Source organism: Cebidichthys violaceus, unplaced genomic scaffold, assembly GCF_023349555.1.
Source record: "Cebidichthys violaceus isolate CVI_PGR_0920_01 unplaced genomic scaffold, fCebVio1.0.p SCAF_8, whole genome shotgun sequence".
Classification (NCBI taxonomy): domain Eukaryota; kingdom Metazoa; phylum Chordata; class Actinopteri; order Perciformes; family Stichaeidae; genus Cebidichthys; species Cebidichthys violaceus.
Genome location: NW_027176964.1, coordinates 694,137 through 719,327, shown reverse-complemented (window position 1 = coordinate 719,327; position 25,191 = coordinate 694,137). Strand labels below are relative to the sequence as shown.

The 25,191-nt window shown below is 40.8% G+C and overlaps 1 protein-coding gene across 2 annotated transcripts in view; it reads right to left on the bottom strand.

Moving 5' to 3' along the window:
* asic1c (acid-sensing (proton-gated) ion channel 1c) overlaps positions 1 to 19,719 on the bottom strand; it is an 84,798-nt gene extending 65,079 nt beyond the window's left edge. For both annotated transcript variants that reach the window (XM_068701610.1, XM_068701611.1), the window contains exon 1: positions 18,118 to 19,719. In XM_068701610.1, the coding sequence (XP_068557711.1) occupies positions 18,118 to 18,672 (555 nt within the window). In that variant the 5' untranslated portion in view covers positions 18,673 to 19,719. The remainder of the gene's footprint in view (positions 1 to 18,117) is intronic.
* Positions 19,720 to 25,191: the final 5,472 nt, after the last annotated feature.

Genomic DNA, 25,191 nt, shown 5'->3' with positions numbered 1-25,191 from the left:
ACCACCATGTCTAAACAGAGCAGACACAAACACATCACATTAATGATGGTGCTCATAGACTAGAAAAAGCAGAGCAGAAACAACACAGCAGAGTATCAAAGATGTGACCACAATAAAGCATTTTACCGACTACATTTAACAGTGCGGAAATGTACAGTATGTGTCTAGAATGAAGCCGGAATTCATATTCTGGTACCATTATCACACGCCGGGTTCACAGTGATGTTTTTGGTGTCAGGCCAGGCGCTGCCTTCCATGCGCCAAACATGTCAGAGAATGGGACCTCGCATTCACAGCAGACAAGAACGTGGCATTTCTCACATTGGCTCTTGGTTTGCAGACGAGAGGGGAAATTGGGCTGTGAGTGAAGGAGGAAGAAGGCATGAGTGAAATCCCCTTTAAAGAAAAAGGACTGGAAGACAAACAAGTCTGTGACAAGCCTGAGTGAGGACGGACCTAAGCTGACAAATTAGGAGGAACAGCCGTCTAAGTGAGCACTGCCCTGCTGCTGATATAGAGCAAAAAAAAAACAACAACAACAAAGGTCTCAAATGAGATGCATAGCAATGAGTAATACCGCATAACAATCTGCATCCAAGCACAGTCCGCCCGCTACTCTTTTTGTTCTCCCCTGTTTTAAGACAACCTCAGAAACTTATTTCGCTCCCATTTCACAGCTAGTGGAGATTTCTTATTTCCTTTGAGAATTTATTGAGCAGTCAGACGTCTGTCCAAACCGATGTGAAGCAATCGTAACCCTTCCATGTGTGGTATCTGCTGAAAATCCCTAGAGCAATGGTTGTTCCCAAACTTCATGTGGACAGATTCCCCTAAATCCAGCTAATCCTTTCACATGTTCCATTTCTATTGTTTGACTGATTTCTTTCTTTCTTTTTTCTTCTTTTTTTTTTTTTTACCATTTTAATAATGCATGTGTAAGAGATGGGAAGATGATCTAACAGATGAGATCAGCACTGATGAAACTGTAATTGCAGCAGCATCTACAATGACAACATGGCAATTGGATTGCCTGGAAATAGGAATTACTGTGGCAATATAATATGCGTGTGTAGTTACAGCATGTAGTTTCTCATATACTGAAATAAAGAAAAATAAACGTGTGGTGAAATATCACTCGCCAACAGCTTCCAATCAGTTGTGCCAACAGAGGACAATTATCAGACCCATAATGAGTTCATTAAGATAATGAAAGAGCCACGGCTGATTTTCTATTCTGCATCTTAAACCCTTGTATTAGCTTCTCCACTAGCAATTTAGATTAGCAAACCCAAACACAGACTCAAGAAATGCATTGAGCAGATAAGACATTGCTGTTGCAGAACACACAGAGGTTACGAAACACTTGCATCCTACATGACTTCTGTTGAGAGTTTAGAGGAACTGTATTGTTGAGGCCAACACTTCGATCGATATTTGAGAGTTTTAAAAAAAGCCAAGTCTTATTTTTAACACAACGATACATAATCGCTCAGATATTTTCTTTAAAAGAATTGTGACCAAGATCGATACGTTAAATGAAGAGTTTTCAAAGACCGCAGTAACAGGTTGGAAATATAAAGCAGTGAGGACGATGTCGGTTGTTTTTGCTCGACTAAGTAAACTATCGTCAGTTAAACCAAAGTCAAAGTCTCCCTTTGGGAAAATGGCCTTTCTGAATTTGAACTCCAACAATGACTCTGAGGTTTAAGTGATGACTTTTAGCTGATTCAGACAAAAGATGTGCACGTACAAATTATTATGGGCCTTAATGTCTGTAAGATATCTGCACATTATGAAATTTGGAGAACCGGTGTTAGTGATTATCTGTCGACAGCGACGTGCTTTCAGTAGAGCGCAGCAGTGCTCCAAGTGGAAGAAGCTAGTCCGAGCAGCTATATTCACTTCTTACTTATTCTAGGGGATTTGTCTTCAGTCTGGCCTTCGACCAATGAAACACATCAGTCATGTGATTGACTTGGCCTGGCAATAGTTTATGGCGCTAGAAATCCCTCTTGATTGCTTTGGCTGCATGTTTGGGGTCCCTGTCCTGCTGCACTGTCCTGAAATCAAGAGACTAGGAATAAAAACACTTTTCACCCAAAACGAATGCGAACCCCTTTAAATACCACTTAATCATATAAGCTGAAAGTCAGCACTTTTACCCCCAGAGTTGTTTTATTTAAAATCCAATATGCTGGGCTAAAGAAAACAACTGAAAATGTGTCACCAGCCCAATACATATGGCCCACATTGTACACAGGATGCTGGTGTGTGACTGCTAATTACAATATGACTAAGCCAGTGATCATGGCCACGTCCATTGGTGTGAGTCACATTTAGTTCAATCTTTTAAAAATGTGACACACACACACACACACACACACACATGTACAGTGTGCCTTATGGAGCGATTGTAAACAACGGTGTTGCTTTGGAACTGTAATTAAAGCGTGTCATAAGCATAATGGCAATGAATCACCGATCACTCATTTGCAGCATGACGGTGGTCGTTACTCATCCTCAGCTTGAAGCACGCGAATGAGGTCGACGCTACCGTCATTAGCCTCCGTGAAGTAAGCACCACCTCCCTGTGAGAAGTTTGAAAACAGCACTCGGCGGCACAGCAGATAATAAAGCACGGACAAGGCTATCTGCTTTAATTTATATGCAGGCAGAGAGTGATCCGCCTCGGGCGTGTTAGGCCTGACTAAGCAGAGTGAGTGAGACATGGACTCGTCTGCAGAGAGCCTTCCCACGACCCACTGAGGAGAAAACACATCTCCTTCAGCTCTGGACAGCGGAGCCACACTGACGTATGGAGACTCTGATGTCTATGCAGGAACGTGATCTTGACTGGACCTCACAGCTATAACACACGACATAATGTCATGTGGTATAGCTGTGAGGTCCAGCTGTGAGGTCCAGCTGTGAGGTCCAGCTAATGATTAGCGTGTCGAGTAAATAGCGAAACTGTGGATTCTAAAGAATCTCGACAATCGCAGCATCATCAAGCGACTACATCTGGGGAACGTGAAGCCAAGTCAGCCATTAAGGAAGATCTATAGTTCAGCTACCCAAGCTGCAGTTTCTTTATAACAATGACTGTTTTAGGTGTTCAGTGAGAAGTGTCGTTAAGAAGGAATGTTCCCCCGTGGCTCTCATGCATACAGACTCCTGATAGACTTTATCGGCAGATATAAGAGAGGGAGGCGGAGACAGAGAGGAAGATGGAGGTGAAACAAAGTAGGGATGAGAGAGAGAGAGAAAGAGAGACACTCTTGGCTTTCAGGGGAACATAAATTATCGGACTGCTGCATTGGTTAACTGCAAAGAGGACATTGTTAAGTGTAGTGCTTTTTTATATTTTATTTGTTTTAGTAATTACTGCATTCTCAGCAGTGTTGGGTACTTTAAAAATGTAATATATTACATATCACTAGTTACTTTCATTTCAATGTAGGGCTGCACCAAACGGTTGTTTTATTTATTGATTTCTTTCAATTAGTCGATTATTCTAACAGTTAATTTAAAAACTAAATAAAAATCACAACTTGTCCGATTAATATTTCAATATTTTATTCAATAATCTTCTATTAAAATCAAAAATATGTAACATGCCTAATCCTAAAATGACTGGACCTATAAATTGAAAAGGATTGCTGTGACACAATGTAATCACTGTATTAAAGTACTTGACAGTACAGTACTGTACAGTACTTGAATTCAAACTTAAAATGGTTATGACATGGATGTACTTCACCACTGAGGTAACTTAAGAGAATCAAACTCTGTCTGTATGTTAAAGTGACTCAGTGAGAACACTCAGAAAATATAAAACAGCTGATTAACCATGTCACATGACGCATGGTGTAACATTAGGTTACCATAAGAGCAGCGGTGCCGATAATACTTTTAACATGGGGGCAATGAGGAAACATAGAACAAACACAGATTTTTAAGTTCTGCATAATACAGATATGAAGTATACACTTGTGTCAAATAATGTGTAGTTGTTCCGTTTGTTTAATTGTCGTCATACCAGGAACCTAACTTTTTCTGATCAAAATAGTCTGATCTTTGGATTGTGTTGTATCGGACAAAGCGTGAATCAGCAGCAGCAAAGGTTTCCTAATCTGCGGATACGGAGGCAGAGAGAGGAGACAGGAAGGTACGAACTGTGCTGCAGAATAGAGACACTTTGAGATAAGCACAGTTACAGAAAAATGCAAACTAGATGAGTCACCACTCCTCCTCGCACGTATCAGAACAACACTTTCCAGGTAAGGTCATTACAATTACAGATAACAATACAGTGTACAGCATTGGATTCTGCCAAACGGTGAGATTGTGTTTCACTATCTCCTGCAGGTTTGTTTTTTTTGCAGTTCTATCAATGTCCTCCTCATAACCCCTCCGGCTCACTTAGTGGGAGCTTTGGCCCTCATTTACTGTGCTATTGTTGAAACTGCTGCAACACTAAAGATATGGTTGGTGATACAGACACTGTCTGATTACAGTGAGTGCAAGCTGAGGGAGCACATTCACAAACACCTACAGTGCACTTCCAGCTGTGCTCCAAAATAACACACAATGGCCACTTTTGACTGGCCTCCATTAAATTCCACAGGTGGCACGCAGGCTTCAAATCAAAGCCATTAATAATCGAGAGGCATTGTAATTTTAAATTACGCCAAACTCTGAACTCAGCCCGAGTCAGATTTGGATATCCATGACAACAGTCAATTTAGCCCTTTTGAAGGGCGTGAGTGGGAAACACACAGTTGCAGTTTGAGTGTCCACATTGCAACAACCCGAACCAACCTAAACAAGCGAACACACATGGGGCGAGGCTTTACATTCCAAAAAACGTGCTTCTGGCGAAACTGGTGTCCCCAGTGAAACCATTACTTTATTTCCTCCAGTTCCACCGCCGTAATGAGTCTCAGAGGAGCGCATAGTTATAACAAACGTCTCCTTGAAAACACAAAGGAAGACAGGAAAGAGCGATAAATTGGACCGTGTTACAGTTGTCAGACTGCGGATCAATCACCAAACAAGTGTACACAGGAAACCTCCTGCAGCAACAGTCTGCTTTTGTTATACTACCAGCTGTGAGAAGTGTAAACGTAAGGTCACTACAGAGAGCCGTCGCTATTAAAGAGTTCAGGTTCGAACAGGTGAGAGCTAACGTGTGATTTGATTGTATTAGATTGATCAACCAACAAAGCACGTTTAGAAAAGATGCGCAGGAGCAAAGAGTTTGTGAAAGTGTGACGAATGAAGAGCAGAAAACCAGCAGAGTGGATGCTGCATATTAAATGAAAATGGAAATGTTTTCTAGCTCGGTGTCGTCATCCGATTATTTTCTGCTAAAAAAAAAAGTAAGTGCAACAGAAATATGCTCATCCTCCTTGAGTGAGATACAATGAGGTAAATGTACTTACACAAACAGAAGTGCTTTTTGTTGCACAAGGTAAAATGACTGAATTAAATATCAACACATGTAATAGATTAAATACTCTAATTAATAACGGACGCTTGAAGATTGACTAACGATACATATTGGTCGGAACCTATTCTTTGAATGGAATGACCATTTATGGTGACCATCAGACTTTAAGATGTTAAAATACTAATGTCAGGACAAATACCTCTTCATGAGTTACAATTAAAGGGGACAGATTATGAGAAACTCTGGGAATCTTAAGTACCAACCCACAACCTGTGAAATAAGTGAAAACAACCGAGTCAGTGTTTTGTTGGCTGCCGAGGTCCCCGTCCTGTGTCACATACAGACTCATTAGAATATATACACAACTAACCTATGTAAGCATTTTTAACCTCTGACCTTTGCAAAGGTGCACCATTTTTATTTATTTTTTTTTTTTTACACGCAAATCAGAGCAGAATGGGCTTTTTCAGGAGCGGGGCTTAAAGAGACAGGCACTAGAACAGAGTGTTTCAGACGGAGGGTCTTAATGGGACAGTATGAGTGTACATTAGAGCAAAGTAAACATGTTCTAGTAGAAACCCCAAAATGAGCATACTATGTCCCCTTTAAGTCTTTTCTCTCATAGTGCTCATGCTCACATATTGATTGACTTGGAAGTGCCTCCTTTAGTATGTCCCAGTATTCACTGATTCAATATATCGACCCGGCAGGATAATGAGATGTCATTTTGACGTCAATATGCTCAAATCCACTGTGGGTGTGCACATAGGAATGGTTTGGAACAAACACTAAAAAGGGGGAAACAGAAATGATATAGGGGTTGGAGTTTGAATTGCGCCTCATGTAAACCACAGGAAGAGTGCTGTTGCACCTTAAGAGCTGGTTAGATGAGTCGGGTAATTGTGCCGAACGTGGAGTAATGCCATTTGTGATAACAGCACAGGAGCATGCCTCGCAGACGACTGCCATGGCAACAGACTGGCCCAAGGTAGCGAGGGGCTGGATTTTATTTCAGTTCACACTGAAATGAGAGGACTAATACATCAAGCTTTGATCTATTTAACCTGCTAATGATTAAACACTTAAGGCTTAACAAAAGCAGGTAATCGTGTGTTTGGATGTGAAGAAAAACAAGGCTTTAAATATTTATCTTTTATCCGTGTGAATGGATTGATACAGGGTCGCCAGTGGCACTTCAGTTATTGCAGAACACGGGAAATATGGATTTAATTTTAATTTTATTAATTTGTAGCTAGCGGTCACAAAAATTACCTGCTTGCTCATCAGCAGTCCTGTGTAACTCTATTAACTATTTAAATTGCGGACACTCAATAGTTTCATGCATTGCAGTAGATGCGGTGGTTTATTTGATCAGTTGTTTAACTGGTGTGCAATAAGATCACAGACGGACCCAGTACAGGGTGACAAAATGAATTATGATCCAATGAGTTTTCAAAGGGCAGACACTGTGCTCCCTTGTCATTCCCTTTGGCTACAGCCTTTGAATCTTGGAATTAACAGGATGGAGAAAGAGATAAAAGAAAAAAGCAGGTGGTTAAATCATGAGATAATATTCTTTATTTAAACCCTTCTGAAAGCTGGATTAACGATTCACAGTTCACATGCTTCCATGTTTATTCAAGATCTCTTTAGAAATCAAACAACATTAATCTTCTGAAATTTTCAGAGTCGATTCATCTTTTAAGTCATTTCTAAAGAAAAACAAACATCTTCAGCTACCAGCTCCTCAAACGTGAATATTCGCTGGTTTTCTTACTTTTCTTTGACAGTAAAGTCATTATGTTAATTTAATTATTAGATGAGTTAATAATGAAATTATTGAGCTTTATGCTCTCGATCTTCGAAGGTTCAACACAAAGTGAACTTTTTCATGCTGCGTATTTACTTACAAAGTAAATGCACAGACGCGAACAGAACCGGACATAATTCTACTATAATGTATAGCTTTTATATATGATGATTTTAATGTAAAGTGTCTTTGAGTACTATGAAAAGCACTCGAAAAATAAAATGTATTATTATTATTATTATAATAATAAACCGTAGACTGTCTATAGTATAAACAACAACACCGCTACCGTATTTATGCCTAAATGGCGTTATTTTGAGTATTGGTGAAGGAGCTACAATGTTAGCACAGCTAGCACCTATCGATCCAAACTCCATCCAGAAAACAAGCCGCCTGCAGACAGACCAGACAGAGCATGAATTCAAACTTTTAAATTCTGCATCATTATGTGGGTTTTTTTTTCAGCATCCTTTTTTTTTATCCGTTTCTTTCTATTAAATCACATCAAATCTGTTTATTTGGGGCTCATTCCAGGGTAGTAAACCAGCAGTAAACCAGCTGCCCCACAGTGAATACAGCTCAGTGCAATTCAACTGGTGCGAGTGACACAAGGAGCATAAACATGAAACTACTGGTGGAATCCAATCTTTAAATGTGAAACGTCACACATGTTGTTTCACATGTTGCTGGAAAAGAGCAAGCTGCTGAAAATAAATACATCCATACGTACAGGTCAAACATTCCCCTATAATAGCTAGCTTGTTGCATTGATCGATGTACAGAAGACACACTGAAATGACCGCTCTACACAGAGGAGCAGCTGAGGAATGCTGAGTGGTCTGTTCCTCTCACAGCAAAGGTGTGACGCTGTCTGGCCATCGGCTGCAGGCCATCACTTCATCTCCCTGCTCCGTATCCGGAAGCGCAGCATGTTCTGCAACTGCAGACCACAACAGTGTGTAAGAATAAACCTTTTGCAAAGCCTATTTGTGACGGTATCTCTATTTCTAGCCGCAGCACTGTAACGTTGGATGTTCGCAAGTGTTTGAGGGACATTGACTATGGATTACTCTAGTTTTGATAGTAGTTTTCATTGTGATTTTCCAATCCAATATTTATGTTCTTAACTTTTGCAGTACTCTGCCTGTGCTTTTATTTCCTCTTAATACGTTTCATTGTACGCATCAAACACCAAGGCAAATTCCTTGTAAGTGAAAACCTACTTGGCATCAAACCTTATTCTGATTCTCGACGTGTTTCGGCCGACACTGCGAGTCAGTATCGATGGTGCCGTACAACATGTTACACACAAGCTGTACAAATGAGAACAAAAGCGTATAACACTGCCACCCCTATAAAACCCTTGTGTGAAGTAAAAGGATCCTCTGGATTCAGCATTAACCACAAATTAAAGGATTTTGAAACCTAATTGTATTGGCCACGGTGGTTAAAGCACAAATGAAAGGGACAAAACATGACAGAGCACATTATGTACCAAGAGCAAAGTAAGTGGGTTTAATGATGGAAAAAAAAAAGAAAAAAGGAGACAGTGTTAAGCTCAGAGGCACACACCAATCTCTCTCAGATTCATTTCATTACGAATAGTAATACACGACTGCAAGCTATGTCATATCAAAGCGAAAGCAAAGAAGACGAACATTTTGGGTAAAATATCCTGAAAATCTTTTTTTTTGGGGGGGGGAAGTGAAGAAATGCTTGTTCTAACTCCATGTTTATTATTCCTACAGGAGACGAGCGAGGGGAAGCATTCTGGTACCCATAAACAAACCGGAGCGGTGTTGCATCATAAACTGAGCTTGTACAATACAGAGGGACATATTGACAATTTGGCCTTCACATAAGTAATCCAGTCTCGGCGAAGATTAATAAACCACCACGGCCCGTGAATGTAAATGAGTTTAGCACTGCAGCCCGGTTTATGATGGTGCGACGCGGGTCACAATCAAGGTAATGGCAGGTGAAATGATTTCCAGCGCAGTACTGTCCGTGTGATTAGTGGTTCCACGAGCCGAAATGTAAGGAACGAAAAGGAGCCGCCTGTTTCCAAGCTCTGGGCAAAATCTGGAAGGAATTCATAAATATTCGGAACATGTAGGAGGCAGAATCGATTTACTCCGAGACGTATTAATTTGTGCTTTCCTCTTTGTGTTGTTGTACGTTAATGGAAAAAGCACTCATGCAAATAGAAGGTGCAAAAGGCTCGCTGTGACCAGGCAACACCGAAAAATATAGAAGTGCTTGTTTTGCAAGAGCAACATCATCTTCAGTTTATCTGTTGTTCTATACTTGCGAGTCGTGAACGCAAGTTAAACTAGATTAACCTTTGTTTACAGCAGGAATGGCTTGATTGTGTTTCCCACCATGGCAACACAAGGGTCTAAGATAATTCAATCAAGGGATATTACGCGCTCACATTAACTTGAGGTCGCACTGATCAAAAATGTATAACAATAACAGTCTCGAGTGAATTGAGTGAGTCAAGTGCTCTTTTCCATTTGCTAATATCAGTTAAGCGACGCATAAACGCATCCTTCTAGTTTCAAACTGCAGTACTGACAGTGTGAACTTCCTGATGTGAGGCCCTGACACTTGAGAAACACATTTGACTTTCATTTTAGCCGTATTACATTTTAAAGTTTTAAAGTCTGTCATTACGGTCACTGAAACATTTTAGTTTTCTGGCGAATTCGAGTCTAATCACGCATTTTCATTAAGTATGCAACCGCACTCACTCTAATATTTGCTTTGTGTTTCTCCGAACAGACCGGATCACCTTTAGGTGAGCGGGCAGCACGGACGCATGTCACTAAAGCAGCACAATGCTTCTTCTTATTAGTGTTTTATGTTGTTATTAATGCACCTTAGTAAAGACCGTCACATAGACAGTGAGACTGCTGCTACTGCATTCATTATCACAGCAGTGGTAACGAGCCAATACTAACTTTGCCCACACCGCCCACCTTTATTTCAAACCAAGGTCTGAAGCAAGTAGCACCAAAGCAACACCTGTCACAGCAACAAGAACAAGAAGAGTACAAGAACGCAGAAGGCCATGGCTGTAATTATTAGTATTATTTTGTACTGATGATCACAACATAATAACCTTGTTTTCGCTCCATAATTAATCTTTTTATAAAGACAAGAAAAGATGCACTATGTAGTGACCATCACCAGACTTATGACAGCCTGTCCTGCTTTTTTAAGTCACTATAAACTAACCTTTAGGACAGCATCAGTAGAATATTTTAGGGATATCACAGCCTACTTGTTGTTTGGCTGCAGCAGCAGTAGGCTGTAAGACTTCATGTTGTTATCTGCTGTCAAATGTGAGCGGTGACTTACAGTAAGGCAGTCTTGGGCAGAGATTAGGCTCATTGGAGACACCCTGACTGGAATGCAGACGAGAGTCGCAGGCTCAGGCTGGAGGAAACGATAAAAAAGCTGCCGTCAAGTCGGACCTTCCTGAGATGACACTGAAAGTCAAATATTTGTCATACTGCGAAAAAATGTCCCTGCTGATGTTGGGTGGGTTATAACAAAAGTGTCTTGCTCATGTGAATTTCACCATCAAACAGCTTGTTGTAAGAATTAGTCCCCATTAATTAAACCTTGTGAATTAGCTTGTTGGGTCATCAGCTTGTTAGTCTTGGCAGATGTAGCTGTGCCTGTGCATGATGAGCCTACTAGTAGTGTTTACCTTTTATGAATAAAGTTATACATAAGGTATACATAAGGTTATACTCTGAGATGAAGCTTGCGGGTTAGGGAACAACAGCATGGACAGAAACTTTTGTTCCTTGAGTTTCTCCTAATGTTTACCACACTGGATGGAGGCATTGCCTTGTCGGGAACAAAAGTCCCCCGTTAGCAATTAATGCCACACATGAAAGACTGTAACGGGACCGGCTGCAGCTTTGCTCCGTGAGACGGACAATTCTCGAGCTATTTTCAAGTAGATAATCAGTAAATCTCTCGACCCAGAGGAGGGTGTACGTTGAATGCTTCAGTAATTCAGAAGGTGCCTCACTCAAACTACGCCACTAAACTCCAAAGTAACTGCTTCGAATGCAATGATGCTTTTTTTTTTTTTTTTTTTTCACTTTACCATTCGCCTTTTGCTAACAAACATTTATTTTTAGATCTGGTATGATACTGAAAACCACGGCAGAGAAAATAGAGCCATATCGCTTTCTGTAACCACTCTGCTCTCTCTTATACATGCTGTTGTTTAGCACACACACACACACACACACACACACACACACACACACACACACACACACACACACACACACACACACACACACACACACACACACACACACACACACAGCTCTTATTTCTCTCTGTGTGTCTTTGTCATGCCCTGCTCTAAGTAATGGAGACCCCAGTGTTACAGGTAGGGTTGCAAACATTAGCAGGGGACTCGTGCAGAAGCACTTCCATATTTCTTGAGGCCTTGTGGCCCTTCACAATATTCCACAAAGACATTAATTCAGCACTCCTCATTCACGGACAGCGACAAATTGTAAATTGAGTGCCTTCTTAATCAGAAAACAGAATGTGAGAATCATCAATACAGGACAAAATCTAGGGCTGAATAGACATTTATTTTTCCGTTCTGCACAGTTGCCGATAAAGATCAGGCTAAACTGATATCATCATTATACTACTTGTAGCATCAGATTACTTTGGTGGCTCAGCTGCGCGGATTGTTTCCCACTTGTGTGATCCAAACCTTTCCAATAACTCCGGAGCATTGTGAAGTCCAAAAGTCAAAATGTTGTGAAAAAAAAGGTAGTTGTAATAATTTCCCAAATTCACATCATGTTTATATCTATTTTTTGGGGGTTTTAGTCTCGGCGCTTGCGGCGCACAACGTCAGGCGAACAGCAGTATTAACAGGGCGGTCAATGTAACGGCACCATAACTTACAATTATATAACCACGATAACACAAATCTCTTCTTTGCTTTTGTTTCTTAGGGTGAACGTGTCATAAAACATAACAAATATTCATACGACAGAAGAAGACGTTTGGTGCAGCCTGAAGTCACGACGAAGCTATGTGATCAAAACTTGCCACACAGGAATATTCTATTCCTAAGGCAACTTGAATTCAGCACTGGTAACAGTAAACACAATATGAAATTCAGCCATAAAAGACGGACAATATGTCAAATATAACCCAGCATATGGTTTAAATCCCTTAAACCACTGTACGAACTAGATAATTGACTTTTGCCAGCCATGAAAAATATAGAAAACGACACTTTTCACTCATCACACCTCAGCTCTGTTTGTTGTTTGTATTTACAAGTTACCTCACTTTCCAGATATGCTCTCCTGTTTTCCCCGTCTCCCTCTGTTCTTGAGTTTACAGAGAACGTCTGCTACACTCCAAGTTCTCACAACACCAAAGACATGAAACATTATTCAGCGAAGCATCTTGTTTTCTTCCTTCCTTAACATCTCCAATGTTGCCTCCCTGTGACCCTGTGCACATAAAGTTTCGACTGCTCTTGCAGAGCAGCTGTTAGTACAGCTAGATACATTCTTCTTTTTTCTTTTTTTTTGCTGAAACCGATCAGCTTAATGAAGCAGATTTAAAGACTTCTTGTCCCCACCAGCTGAATTCGGAGGATAGCTTTGTTCCATAACGGCAGCAACATGACTACAGTGGGTTCAAACAGTGGCTGCCGGAGCATTCTGCGGATCTGGCGTCTTACTGCTGCAAATTCCATTTTTGTGGGAAGTAGCTTTGTGAAGTGTTGTTACATGCTCTCACTGTGTATCCGTGTACGTGTACATTGGGCTTCACGTGTTGGTGTCAGCTGCTACAGGCAGGCCTCTGTGTGTTGTGCCCGCCGATGTCTGTGTACGCTCGGTAAGAAGACACCGGGATGTAAACAAAAGTTTGAGCATCGATTAAATCCTGCTAATCTCCCCAACAACATTACACGGACCTTCCTGATAGCAGGCTCCACATATGATGACCCAACAGCTAATTATCAACGACTGACTCTGCAGTTTAAAGCAGCTGTTAGCAACAACAACAACAACAAAAAAAAGCTGTGATAAACAGTCTGTACACTACCTGGCCAGCATTTAACAGCAGGCAGACAAAGTTAGTGGTGAACATTGCTGGTGAACATTGTTGAGCATGAAGCAGCTTGTGAACCAGATATCTTTCTCCTTATGGAAACCAAAACGGAGCGAACAGGAGAGGGAATGTCCGACTAACAGGCATCAGATGGCCAGAAACAAGACTCCACATAAATGCTAATGTTGCTCTGTGTATTGTGTTTTCAATTTGATGCCCTGACCCTCAAGTAAAAAAATCAAAAAAAAAATCAATAAATGCTTTAATGATGGCTGCATTCTGTGTGGGTTCCAGGGTCCTGGCACTGCCACACTCAAACACAATGCAGCTGTTATTAATGTTATGAGTTGTCTGAGTAAGAAAGATATTCATAAACTGACACGTTATTGATAGGAATTCTGAATGTGAAGAGTTGAGACAAACATAGTTGTTTTTTTTTACAGTTAATCATTATAGTCATTATTAACACAATCTGCATCACCATCTGCTAAACTGTGATATTTTACTCTGCCACCTCTGCGTGTTGTCAACAAAAGAACCTGCTCTGCAAACAATGAAATCATAAAATTGTGTTTTTAATATTCTCTCTCTGACGTGCATTTTATTGCACTCTATTTATGCAAATCAGCCAACATACACACCACCGCTGAAGACAGCGACATCAGGGCTATAGAGATGCATCCTCGGGCTCTTGAATCAATCTGTTTAGAGGTGGAAATGAGCCTCCGAATGTTCAGGACCTCTGCCTGAAAAACCCTAAACATCCAACGTGTAGATCCACAAGTCACATCGTGTCAGTCAGCCTCGGCTCAACTGTAGCCGCGTTTCATCCCCTTTGGCACCTGCTGTCATCCGGGTGATAAGATGAAAGACAACTCGCATCTTAAAGACCGAGCCTCGGCCAAATGTGATGATGAATACTGATTTTACCCACTCTCTGTAGGAAATGGACAGAAATGTAGCCGAGAGGGACTTGTCCTGACCCGTCAAGACTTGAGAATGTGGCGCCACATCCACACCATCAGATTATGATAATCTTGTTCACTATCTGCAGTCTATCATCTACTGAAGGATCATTTACATACCGTGTGAGTCAGAGGCGACTCGTGCCGTCTTTCAGAGTCAATAAATACATATTGATAAAGGTCTTTTTCTTGACTGGAACACAGCCATTTAAGACCAAATACCATCTTCAAAATTTCAATCTGTGTAAACCCCAGAAAATTCACTTAAACTATGGGTTACTGTTGATATGGTGAAAAACATGTCGAAATTGAAATCTAGTTAATCCGACTATGATCTTTCAATAGAAAAAGCCTGGCTTGCTGCTCTAGCCGGGATGGAAAGCAGCTTTTAGGAGATTTCAGGAGAAGATTTGAACTCTGGTTCACTGTCAGACTGGAAGGTAGATCTCTATATCTCACAGACGTCTTTCATCTTTCTGAAGATTAAACTCACTCTGAGAGAAATTCAAGCAATAATCTGGGGGTTAGAGAATATAGTCATCTAAAGATTATGATATTCTAAAAAGAAGAAAAAAAGAGAGAGCAACTGCCATGGAAAAATCTGATTTTAAATATTGAAACAGCTTGCCCTGACCTCAGAACTGACCGATAACTTCTTTGATAACTTTCACGTTCAAGAGGGTATTTTGATTTTCAACTGGTGGTATAAAAATATTCCTAAATTTGGTCGTGGTCTAAAAATCTAAATGTTTCACCACGTGTCCAATAGAATCAGCAGGAGGGATTAAGGTTGTTAATTGCATTGGAAACACAAAGTGACATTCTCCCCCTCACCCATCCGCCCATTACAATGCAAAACATTTTTGAATTCTTCATTTCCCAAACGCATCAGACTTAATGGAATTCTTCCTTCATTTATTCAAGGTCAAGTCTTTTGCATTGTAAATCTTCTTCTCAACGTGTCTGTATGGGGAATTTAAATAATTGTAAATTTCCTGTAGTAGTCATCTAAATACCAGTATACCGTCAGTGACTAGTGAGTCTGTGTCTGGAAAAGAAAACGGCAAGGATAAAGTCAACAAAATACAACCTGGTAAATTAGAAACATTTGGTTTTTTTCTGCTGAAAATGTCTAATAAACTGCAGCTGAGATGTCTTTTTTTCCCCACTGAAGCAGGTTATGAACTCAGTTACTCTATTAGTGAGCCTCAGTGTTCGCAGTTAGTTATGTGAGATTGTTATCAGATACAGAACCAAACACACCAGTGTGACGGGTAATGGAATACTGGCATTCATCCAAGTCCTGACAAACACATTTCTGCCCATTGAGAGCACAATGCTGTGTGGCGTGGCAGTGCTTTACCCGCTCCCATCCAAACAACACACACACACACACACACACACACACACACACACACACACACACACACACACACACACACACACACACACACACACACACACACACACACACACACACACACACACACACATTGATGGGGATCAACAAGACTGTTCAAATCTCATGCCAGGTGAAAGGTCACAGTTTGTTGGACCAACAAATTTGTCCCAACAAAAGTATGTAAACACGCAGCAAATCTAAATTCATTAACTGTTTCAGCCGCGTGACGCTGAATGCATTTTAATTTGAGCAACACAACGGCAATTAGCTTCCCATGACTGATTTGTTTCTCAAGACACTCTTGAGTGCCGCTTGAAAATAAACATGTAAATGGAGACTTTCCCCAATTCACAGTATCCGTGATACAAATTGAAACAAAAACAAAAATAAGATTTTTAAAAAAAAAAAGAAAAGAAAATCAATATTACATTTAGTGCTTCATCTGCTCACACAGCAGAGAAGAGTTTTGATCAACTCTGAAGATTGTAGTCAGTTTCCTTAAAAACTAGCCATCTGTGGTGATTTCTTTCAGGCTTGATTAAAGATACAGCGCGGATTAGAAATCGTATTTCTGGGAGTGGAGAGACTCAATTGAGAGATAAGTAAGTTAGGTGTTACTCCATGCACCTGCACTTGAAGATACGGAATATAGGACACAGACGCAGTGAGAATAATAAAACCTCTTAAAATAAGAGTGGGAAGTGAAACAAACAAGTGATATTGCAGCGCTGCCTGTCCCCAGGCTGCATCTGTATTATTCTCGCTCTTTTTGGCCGGTGTATTCCTGTTTAAATGAAATAATGGGCGATCCAGACTACGCCAAGGAGAGCTTTAGGTCTCCATTTCACTCAAATAAAACTTCTAAAAGTAATTAAACAGCCTGATTACTAACTCAAACTTATTCCTGCATTTGATTGGAGTACGGGTGGAGATCACATATTGCACGACAGGAAAGCGTTTGGAGCAATAACATAATACATATACATGTGTACAACAGCTAATAACAGTGATATCTTCAATCACCTTCTCATTTGATAGATTTCCTGATGCTGGTTAAATTGGAGCCCTGATTTAAGTAGCTCTGAGGTTTCTCTCCTTTAGGATAAGTGCTATAAGGTCATCCTCTCCATTACAAGGCCACTTATACTCCCTGTGTAAGTGTAAAGATATTACATCTCACAGTGTACATTATAACACACCTGCAGTGCTAGGGTGTGCTCAGATCTTTATGAGGATATATAGTCTGATGTCCCTGAGATCCAGGTCTCTGCTTTAACTAATATAGTCCATTACTTAAAAACTACTGTGGGGCCAATCTGTGTTACTGCATACGCTTCTAAATGACTTTTCAACTTAATACGCCATAATTAAATATGTATTATCAGCTACAGCATGGGCTAACACAACAAACCAGAAGCACAGCATGTAGGAGTTTAGTGAACTTCATTCATAGTGAATGGTGAATGAAGAGTTATGCTTGATTGGATACGAGTGTTGATGAATGAATCAAAGCACACAGTGGGACAGCTTGGTGATAACGCAGCACCTTTCCATCTGAATGATCTCTAAAGACGAGCTTTGTAGAAGAATCGGTTTTATTTAGACATTTGAGACGCAGCGACTACTGAGAAATAACTTATCTGAAGCAGATCACTTGGAGCAGCAGTAATGAATATTTGAATGAGGTGGGATGAATAATGACGGCAGACAGCACGGTGACTCCAGCCTCATAACAAAGCAATAATCAGTTCAGAACTTCAATTTGTTATTAAAGCGTCAGATTTGCAAAAAAGAAATGCTTGTGTGTGTGTGTGTGTGTGTGTGTGTGTGTGTGTGTGTGTGTGTGTGTGTGTGTGTGTGTGTGTGCTTAAACCATCAAGTTGACCTCAGTACAACCCCTCATGGAAACAATCTCTCCTCGAAAAATAAAGGGAGACGCAACACCTAACAAAAATGATTCATGTCTTCTTGGAAGCCAAGCTGTCTTAAGACTTCAAAAAGAAAGCCAGTAGAGGGAAAAACGAAAATCTTTGCAGCATTTCACCTTAAGACTTTACCTGTATCACAAGTTCAATGCAAAATTTGCTCTCAGCAGAGCACACACACATCAACCACAGCACTCAATGCAACACCAACATCTTCTGTACTGACAACACTTAACGAAATAACAACCACAACAATAACACTATATCAGAGTACCAGGTGCATTAAAGCCAGGCATGTGTTTCAAATAAATTGCTCTACAGCAATAATAAAACTCTAAGCTTCAACTGACCATAAAAGAAAGAGACAGGCTGGCAGGTCTGGCAGGAAAATACAGCACACTGTGCAGAATTACCACATGTTAAGATAATAGAGCACTTACTGTGGTGAAGTTCACCGGGTAGCAATCCTCTCCCCGAAAGGTGCACTGCAGTAGCATCTCACCGATGTCATGACCTGTGCGGTTATAGAAATCAGTCATGTTGAACAGCTTTGGCTTGAAGTTCTGGAAGTTTGCCTTATCCTTTAGGGCAGCGAGAACCTCGGGCTCAGCCAAGTGTGGGTTGGCTATTTGGTAGTTATTGTTCAGGAGGGCCAGGAGCTCGCCCACGTGATACAGGTCATTTCTGGTGATTTGGGAGAAGCGGAACTCATTGAGGTTACAGAAGGTAACCGCCGGGAAGGTGAGGTTGGTCGCCGCCACCTCGTCCAGCTTGGTGACGTGGGGGTACTCCAGGTAATACGACACGCGATCCATGCAGACCAGCATCAATAAGCTCAGCGAACCGAGGAAGGAGAGGCTCCAAAGAAACCGACGGAATGTCATGTGCCCATAGGCGAATATGTGACTCATGCCATGGAGGGTGGATATGTTAGCGAACGCTTGCAGGTTGGAGGGCCTGGTGCTTTCAATGCTTTCCTCTGAGCTCCCTTTCATGGCTGTAGAGTGATGCTCAATACTGTCTGCCCAAGAACTTCAGGTTAAACGACTTTGCTTAGCAACAGCAGTAGCAGAATCCAGCCAGCAGTGTTTGGTTTTGGCACACTGCTTCCTTTTATTCCCTCAAGAAGTGGTAATTGTCCCAATAAATAGCCACCTTAAAATGGTTTGTCAGTCTCTGTAACAGTTTTCTTTTCATCACAATTCAGCTCCCAGTGGTTGTCAGCTGTTCCTGTAGTCCCAGGTCCTCCCCCCCCCCCACCCTCTCTCTTTCTGTCTGCTATTTTATTATCTCCAAAAGCTGTCTCTCTCTCTCACTCTCACTCCCCGCTCAGCTGTCCTTTGTAGCGGCACCAAATACAATGACAGCACCAGAAGAAAAAAAAACACCCACTTCTACCAAAACGCAATGCCTCCTGATTCCTGAGTGGTGTGAAAAGGGACAAGAACACAAAAGGACAAGGAGAAAGAGAAGAACATAGGAGACGTTAAGAGGATAGAGGGCGAGAGATGAGGGGCTGCAATGAAAAGGTCTAGCGTTTGGAGAGAGGTGCTAATAAGCCTCAGCAGTCAATGGGACCCTTCCTCCTCTAACCGGAGAGAATGCCTCTACATCGCTGTGATAATGGGATGCGATGGTTTTGTGAATGGTAAGTAATAAAGAGAGAAATGGCTCACTGGTCCCCTCGCTGCCACCTTCCTCTTTCTCTCGTGGCTTTTTTTTTTCTCCTCTTTTCTCCCCCAAAAAATTAAAAACGAAGGGGGTCAGAGACCTTCCGACCAGCACACCAATGTGCTTGACAACCGGCGTTTCGCAGCTCCCGCGGGTTCCACTTCCTTATTTGCAAAAGATCCTCAGTTAACAAGGGAAAAAAAAAAACCACCTCTTGATGCTTTATGGCCACCCCCCCACCGGCATTACCACTAAAGACGCTCCGACACCTCCAGCTTTAGTCCTGCTAACATACAGATTTATATTCTGCCGTGTGGAGCCCTTCACTCTCTTTTTCGCTTCCTCTCTCTCTCTCTCTCTCTCTCTCTCTCTCTCTCCCACCACTCCCCCATTTCTCTCTCTCTCTCTCTCTCTCTCTCTCTCTCTCTCTCTCTCTCTCTCTCTCTCTCAGTCTTCCTCTCTCTCCCTCATCCTCTTTAGTAGTCAGGATCCATCCCACTGCTGAATGGCTGCTTTGCCTGTGTGTCTGTGCTCACAGGGGAAGTCTCTCAATCCGGACGGCACCTTCACCGTGTTTTTAGTAATCTCTAATCTGCTCCAACATGCTTGCTCGCATACAACAATGCTACAGGTTGCATATTTATTGCATTGAAATACATGTAAAATGTCCACATTTTAACCTTTTCATAACAATGCAAACAAGTAAAGCAGGCAAATATACGACCGAAAACCTGCTGGTTAAATGTTTTCTTCCTTATTACATATAATTCATTAGAAATCTGATTAAAAGACCTTAATGTATCGTCTCCTCTTGTGACAGCGTGGGTTAAATATTTCCATTTTTCTTTGTAGTTCCAAGCGGTGGACGGACGCCAAAAGCACTTCACAGTCAGGCTGTAGCAGTCCAGCGATACGGTTCGCCGTGTGTGACGACATGAGAGTTGAAAGGTTAACCAGTAATGAAGTTGGTGATTTTGACTTTTGGTTAATATTTATTTCACCACGCCATTCTAAAGAAACCCTTTCATTTCTCCCTCGGAACCAAACGAGATTATCACTCACTGGCCACCCGGGGATGTCTTATTATCATAACAAAAGGTGAGCTGCCAAGGATATGACCACAGCCCTCGAGGATTAAATCAATATTCTGCCCTGGTAACAACGCACAGTGACCATAGCAACCATTACCCACAAACACTACAGAGGTATGCAATTCAGATAAAGCTGCGAAAAAAAAAAAACATTTCATCTGGAAACTTTTGGAGAAATGCAACGTCAACCCTTACATTGTCACAGTCGAGATGCAATTTAAAAAAAAGAAGAAAGAAAAAAGAAATGCTCCGGAAGGAAATGCAACATGAAGCCTGAAGTGATGGACTGTTGTGGTTCTCATCACAGTCTTTTCACAGGACAGGGAACGCTAACACTTAGAATAAGTCGACCAGAACAACGTCAGACATATAGCAATTTCAAAAACTACAAGACAAAAGCCTTTTGTTTGCTTCTTCCCCCCTAAAGGCAGTACAAGCTAAAATCAGAACAGGATTGATGACACCTGGATAATCAATACTATTTATTGTCAAAATGCCATTGACTTTATTAAGATGTTTGAATTTACAAGTGGTCGATGCTCGACTTAAGGCTGCAATGCCCTCCTATACCAGCTAAGCAGCGCCGCTTTGTATTCACAGTCATTACCGATAACGATTAATGTGCTAAAAAAACAGTGATGGATGACGCCGTGTCCATTTAACATGTGAGACCTTGACTGAGTTTTAATATCTCTTCATTCTCAAATAGAGCCAGTCAAGGTTGACAAAACAATGACAGACTAAAAATACTGAATCACTGCCTGAAACACAGATTAAGCATGGAGTAAGCTGAATGGTTACGGTGCTTTACAGATACTATGGAGCTCCACAATGACAATTATAACACACACACACACACACACACACACACACATATATATTAGTGAGCATGTAGGGAGGGCAGTACACTGTAGTGGTGTTTGCTGAAAAGACAAGCTCAACCAGTTAGCACACTAACAGCAGTAACCGCGTCCAAGGGACCGCCGCCAAGAACTGGACCAATTAGTGGAGCGTGGTGGATGTGCAGTGGGTTGACTGTAACCTCAACCACTGTGTCCGTGATATTAAGTGTCCTGTCAGAGCGAACCTCACCTTTTAGAACAGAATAACAGGAAAGTCTGGAGTGAAACCCTGTGAGTAAAGTGATATTACGTATATATGGTTTCATAGCATCTGAACTATGATCTAACAAATATATATACACATATATATATATATATATATATATATATATACACATATATATATATATATATATATATATGTATATGTATATATATATATATATACATATATACATATATACATATATACATATATATATATATATATATATACACATATATATATATATATATATATATACATATATATATATATATATATATACACATACATACATATATATATATATATATATATATATATACACATACATATATATATATATATATATATATATATATATAGTGATTAATAACTAAAATTGTCTTGTTAACATTTCCTCATATATTGATAAATATTCAACATCATTGATTGGTGATCGTTGTAGCATAAATGTGCATCTTACTTGCATCTTTCCATAGTCAGAGATAGAACGCAAACACTCTGCAGGCTGTATCCATTTATGTTCTCGTAACATTTGGGTAACGTCGTCCTGTGTACAGATTAGCAAACTTTAATCCCAAATTCATACTAGCAGGCATGCCTGTTGTTGCAGATTGCAGGATGAAAGTGGTGGACTTTTCAACAGTAATTGGCTTTCAAGTGGATGGTAGAAGGTACAGCATAATGCAGGGAATATTAATAAGGAGGGGAAATATTTATGGCGCCGCTAAGCGCTGCACTCTCTTTTTTGCCTTTGAATTTGACTTTAAACCATCAACTAATGTTCTGAAATATTCCAGGCCGAAAACACCTCTGGCTTATAAAGGCTGGCCTGTTTCTTCATAACAGACACAATGTCAAAACTGCATGTTAACTAGTCCAGGTAGGTTTGTAAAAGCAACTGAATGTTAAGATGCAACACCATTCATAGACTGGTTGACCCCTAATGCAGAGCGAGGAGTAGTTCACAGTAATGTCTGATATGTGTGCCGACCTAAAGCTGAGCGTCCACACTGTTTTTCTCTGGCAGAAAAGAGATAGCAGGGCGCCGGGGACTGAAAAGTTCAAAGATTTCAACTGGAAGTGCTCGGAGCGGTCGCACACAAAAAAAAAAAGTCGGAGCGTTCTGGAAAAAAAAGAAGGCGCTGGGTGCAGCACTTTTTCCTCAGGGGGGCACATGCAGCCGCATAAGCTCTCTTTTTATTGAGAAAAATTGAAAAAAGACGCTATATAGACACTCCTAATACAACACTAAACACACTGTGGCTCTTAACTATAATCTATGTGCATCCTCTGTCCTATATATTTGATCATACTTTGTGTAAATGCTACAACTTTTAGTTTATAGTTCCATGTTTAGCTTTGGTCAGATTTCCAAGAAATGGGATTAATGTATTAATCCACAACAGCTTTATCTGGGATAATGCACATTAAAATGTTTAGCACTGCCAGAAATGATCAAAGGGAATCAAAAGCTACTGTATGGAACGCTAACTGAGACCAGGATTGTCTGAGAATTGACAAGATCCTGTGTTATTCTAATTCCTACAGTTCAGCAGGGAATCCTAAAACAAGCAAAAACCTCCCTGTAAAGCTATAAGGATCAATTTCAGTAAGTCATTCTTTGTGATGCCCAAGTTATGCAGATTTGGCAAGCAGCTCGGAGGACAGATTACCCTGTTAGGAAGTGAACTCTGCAGTAAAGCAGTCGGCATTTAAGAGCACATACATCAAGAAGTTAAGGAAGGAGCAGCAGAGGCGCAACACTGCACCCGACAGAGCAGAGCCAAAACATTACCTGAGCTACAAATTAGACTGAAGTGTGATCCTTTAACGCTATCCCAGCCTCTACAGTAGTTTAGATGTGTACAGCCCATAGCAGAAATATGTTTCGTTTGCAATGGTAGACTAGTTGCATTGGGAAATAATGTTCCTGACCTTTGTTCCATCTGTAGTTGTATCACAGACATTTCTTTTATTGCTAAGATAAACTAAACGCTGCGTTGTTGTCTTTAAGGGTTTGAATTGCTCGTCCAACTGGGGGGGGGCTAAATTATAAAGCTCTAACATTTGAGTGTGGGTCTGTTCACAGAAACACAAACTGGTATATTTGAATAGAAGATTGTGAAACATGTTCATTCGGCCACCACAGAGTAATCGCTGCAGGTATCGAGCTAAGCTTTGTTTTCTAAATAAAACACGCTCTCCTCGGAACATTTAGCAATAAGTTATGTTGATACACGGCCAACACTTTTATTTTCCTCTGACTGTCAGACGTGCACACACACACACACACACACACACTCACTCACCTTCCCCCCCCCCTCCCTCCATCTTCTCTTCACAGATGAACGAACAAACCGCAGACATCTGCCAGACAAAGGAGAAAAAGACAGCCTTCACAATACAGTAAACCAATGGCTGCTATTCAATGTGTTGCTGCAAATGACCTTGCATAAATGCTGCGTGAGATAAGGAGCCCATTCGTGTGTAATCTACTGCTCAATATCTGCTGTGCGATGTGGAGGACAAAACTGAGAGGAGGAGAACAAGTCCAAGACCCCAAGATACAAGCATGGCGATGTACTACGAAGTGATTTGGCAGAATCTCAAATGGTAACACTAATGTGTCATCTGTCGACCCAAATGTTCCACGTTCTGACAAATAAAAAAGAGACATAAAAGCTGAAGTTTTACAGCAAAAGTATTTCATGTTTCAGAATATATTTCAAAAATATGGAAAATGCCATATTGCTGAGGCTGAATACACATTATTGCTTCAACCACAGCTGCCCAGATGTTTGTCTTTTTGTGAGCACAGTCGTTTCTGTGCGTGCCACTACTTGGCAGATGTAAACGCGCCGCTTCACATCTTGTTTTGAGAAAATTAAAGTAAATAACTGTGACTTGCTAAAGGTTTTCAGGAATGAATCCAGATCTATTTAAAACCCCAAAACGTCTCCAAGATGAAGCTGTTACTGCAGAAGCTCCAACTGCTTTAAACTCTCCAAACACTGCTGTTAATTTACTTCACACTCTACACAAACCTAAAGAGCCTACTTGATGGAGAGTGGTGTTGCAGCAGCTTTCTATTCCCTACTTATCGGAGATTAATCATGGATGCGTCTCAAAAATTGAGTGGGACCTCAGGAGCTTGACTAAAGCCAATACGAGTGTCCCAAGCTGTGTATGATAGAGACAGAGCATGATGAAGCGCTTCACCATTTAGAGAGACGCGTTTGAACGACAAAAGGGAATTATTTGTGTTCAGTTCCTTTGGTACCTTGGGTCTCATCAATCTAAAAGATAAAACATCTGTGATACAGGAGCGAGATCATATAGTATACACAACACACACACACACACACACACACACACACACACACCAGACAAGATAGATGTGTGTGAACTGTGTTATTGGTTCCTACTTAAACTGTTGTGTCAGTATTAGGGAATATCTACTGATTAAAATAAGAAGGATGATCAATAGAAATCTGAAAAATACAATAGCATTGTGGGATATGGGGAATAAAATGCTTTAAGGCAAACACAGTATTTGTGTTCAAAGTCAGTAGATGCTGACAGGTTTTTAAATTAAATCTAGATATAATTAGTCCTCAAATACACTGCCTACAATATGTTACA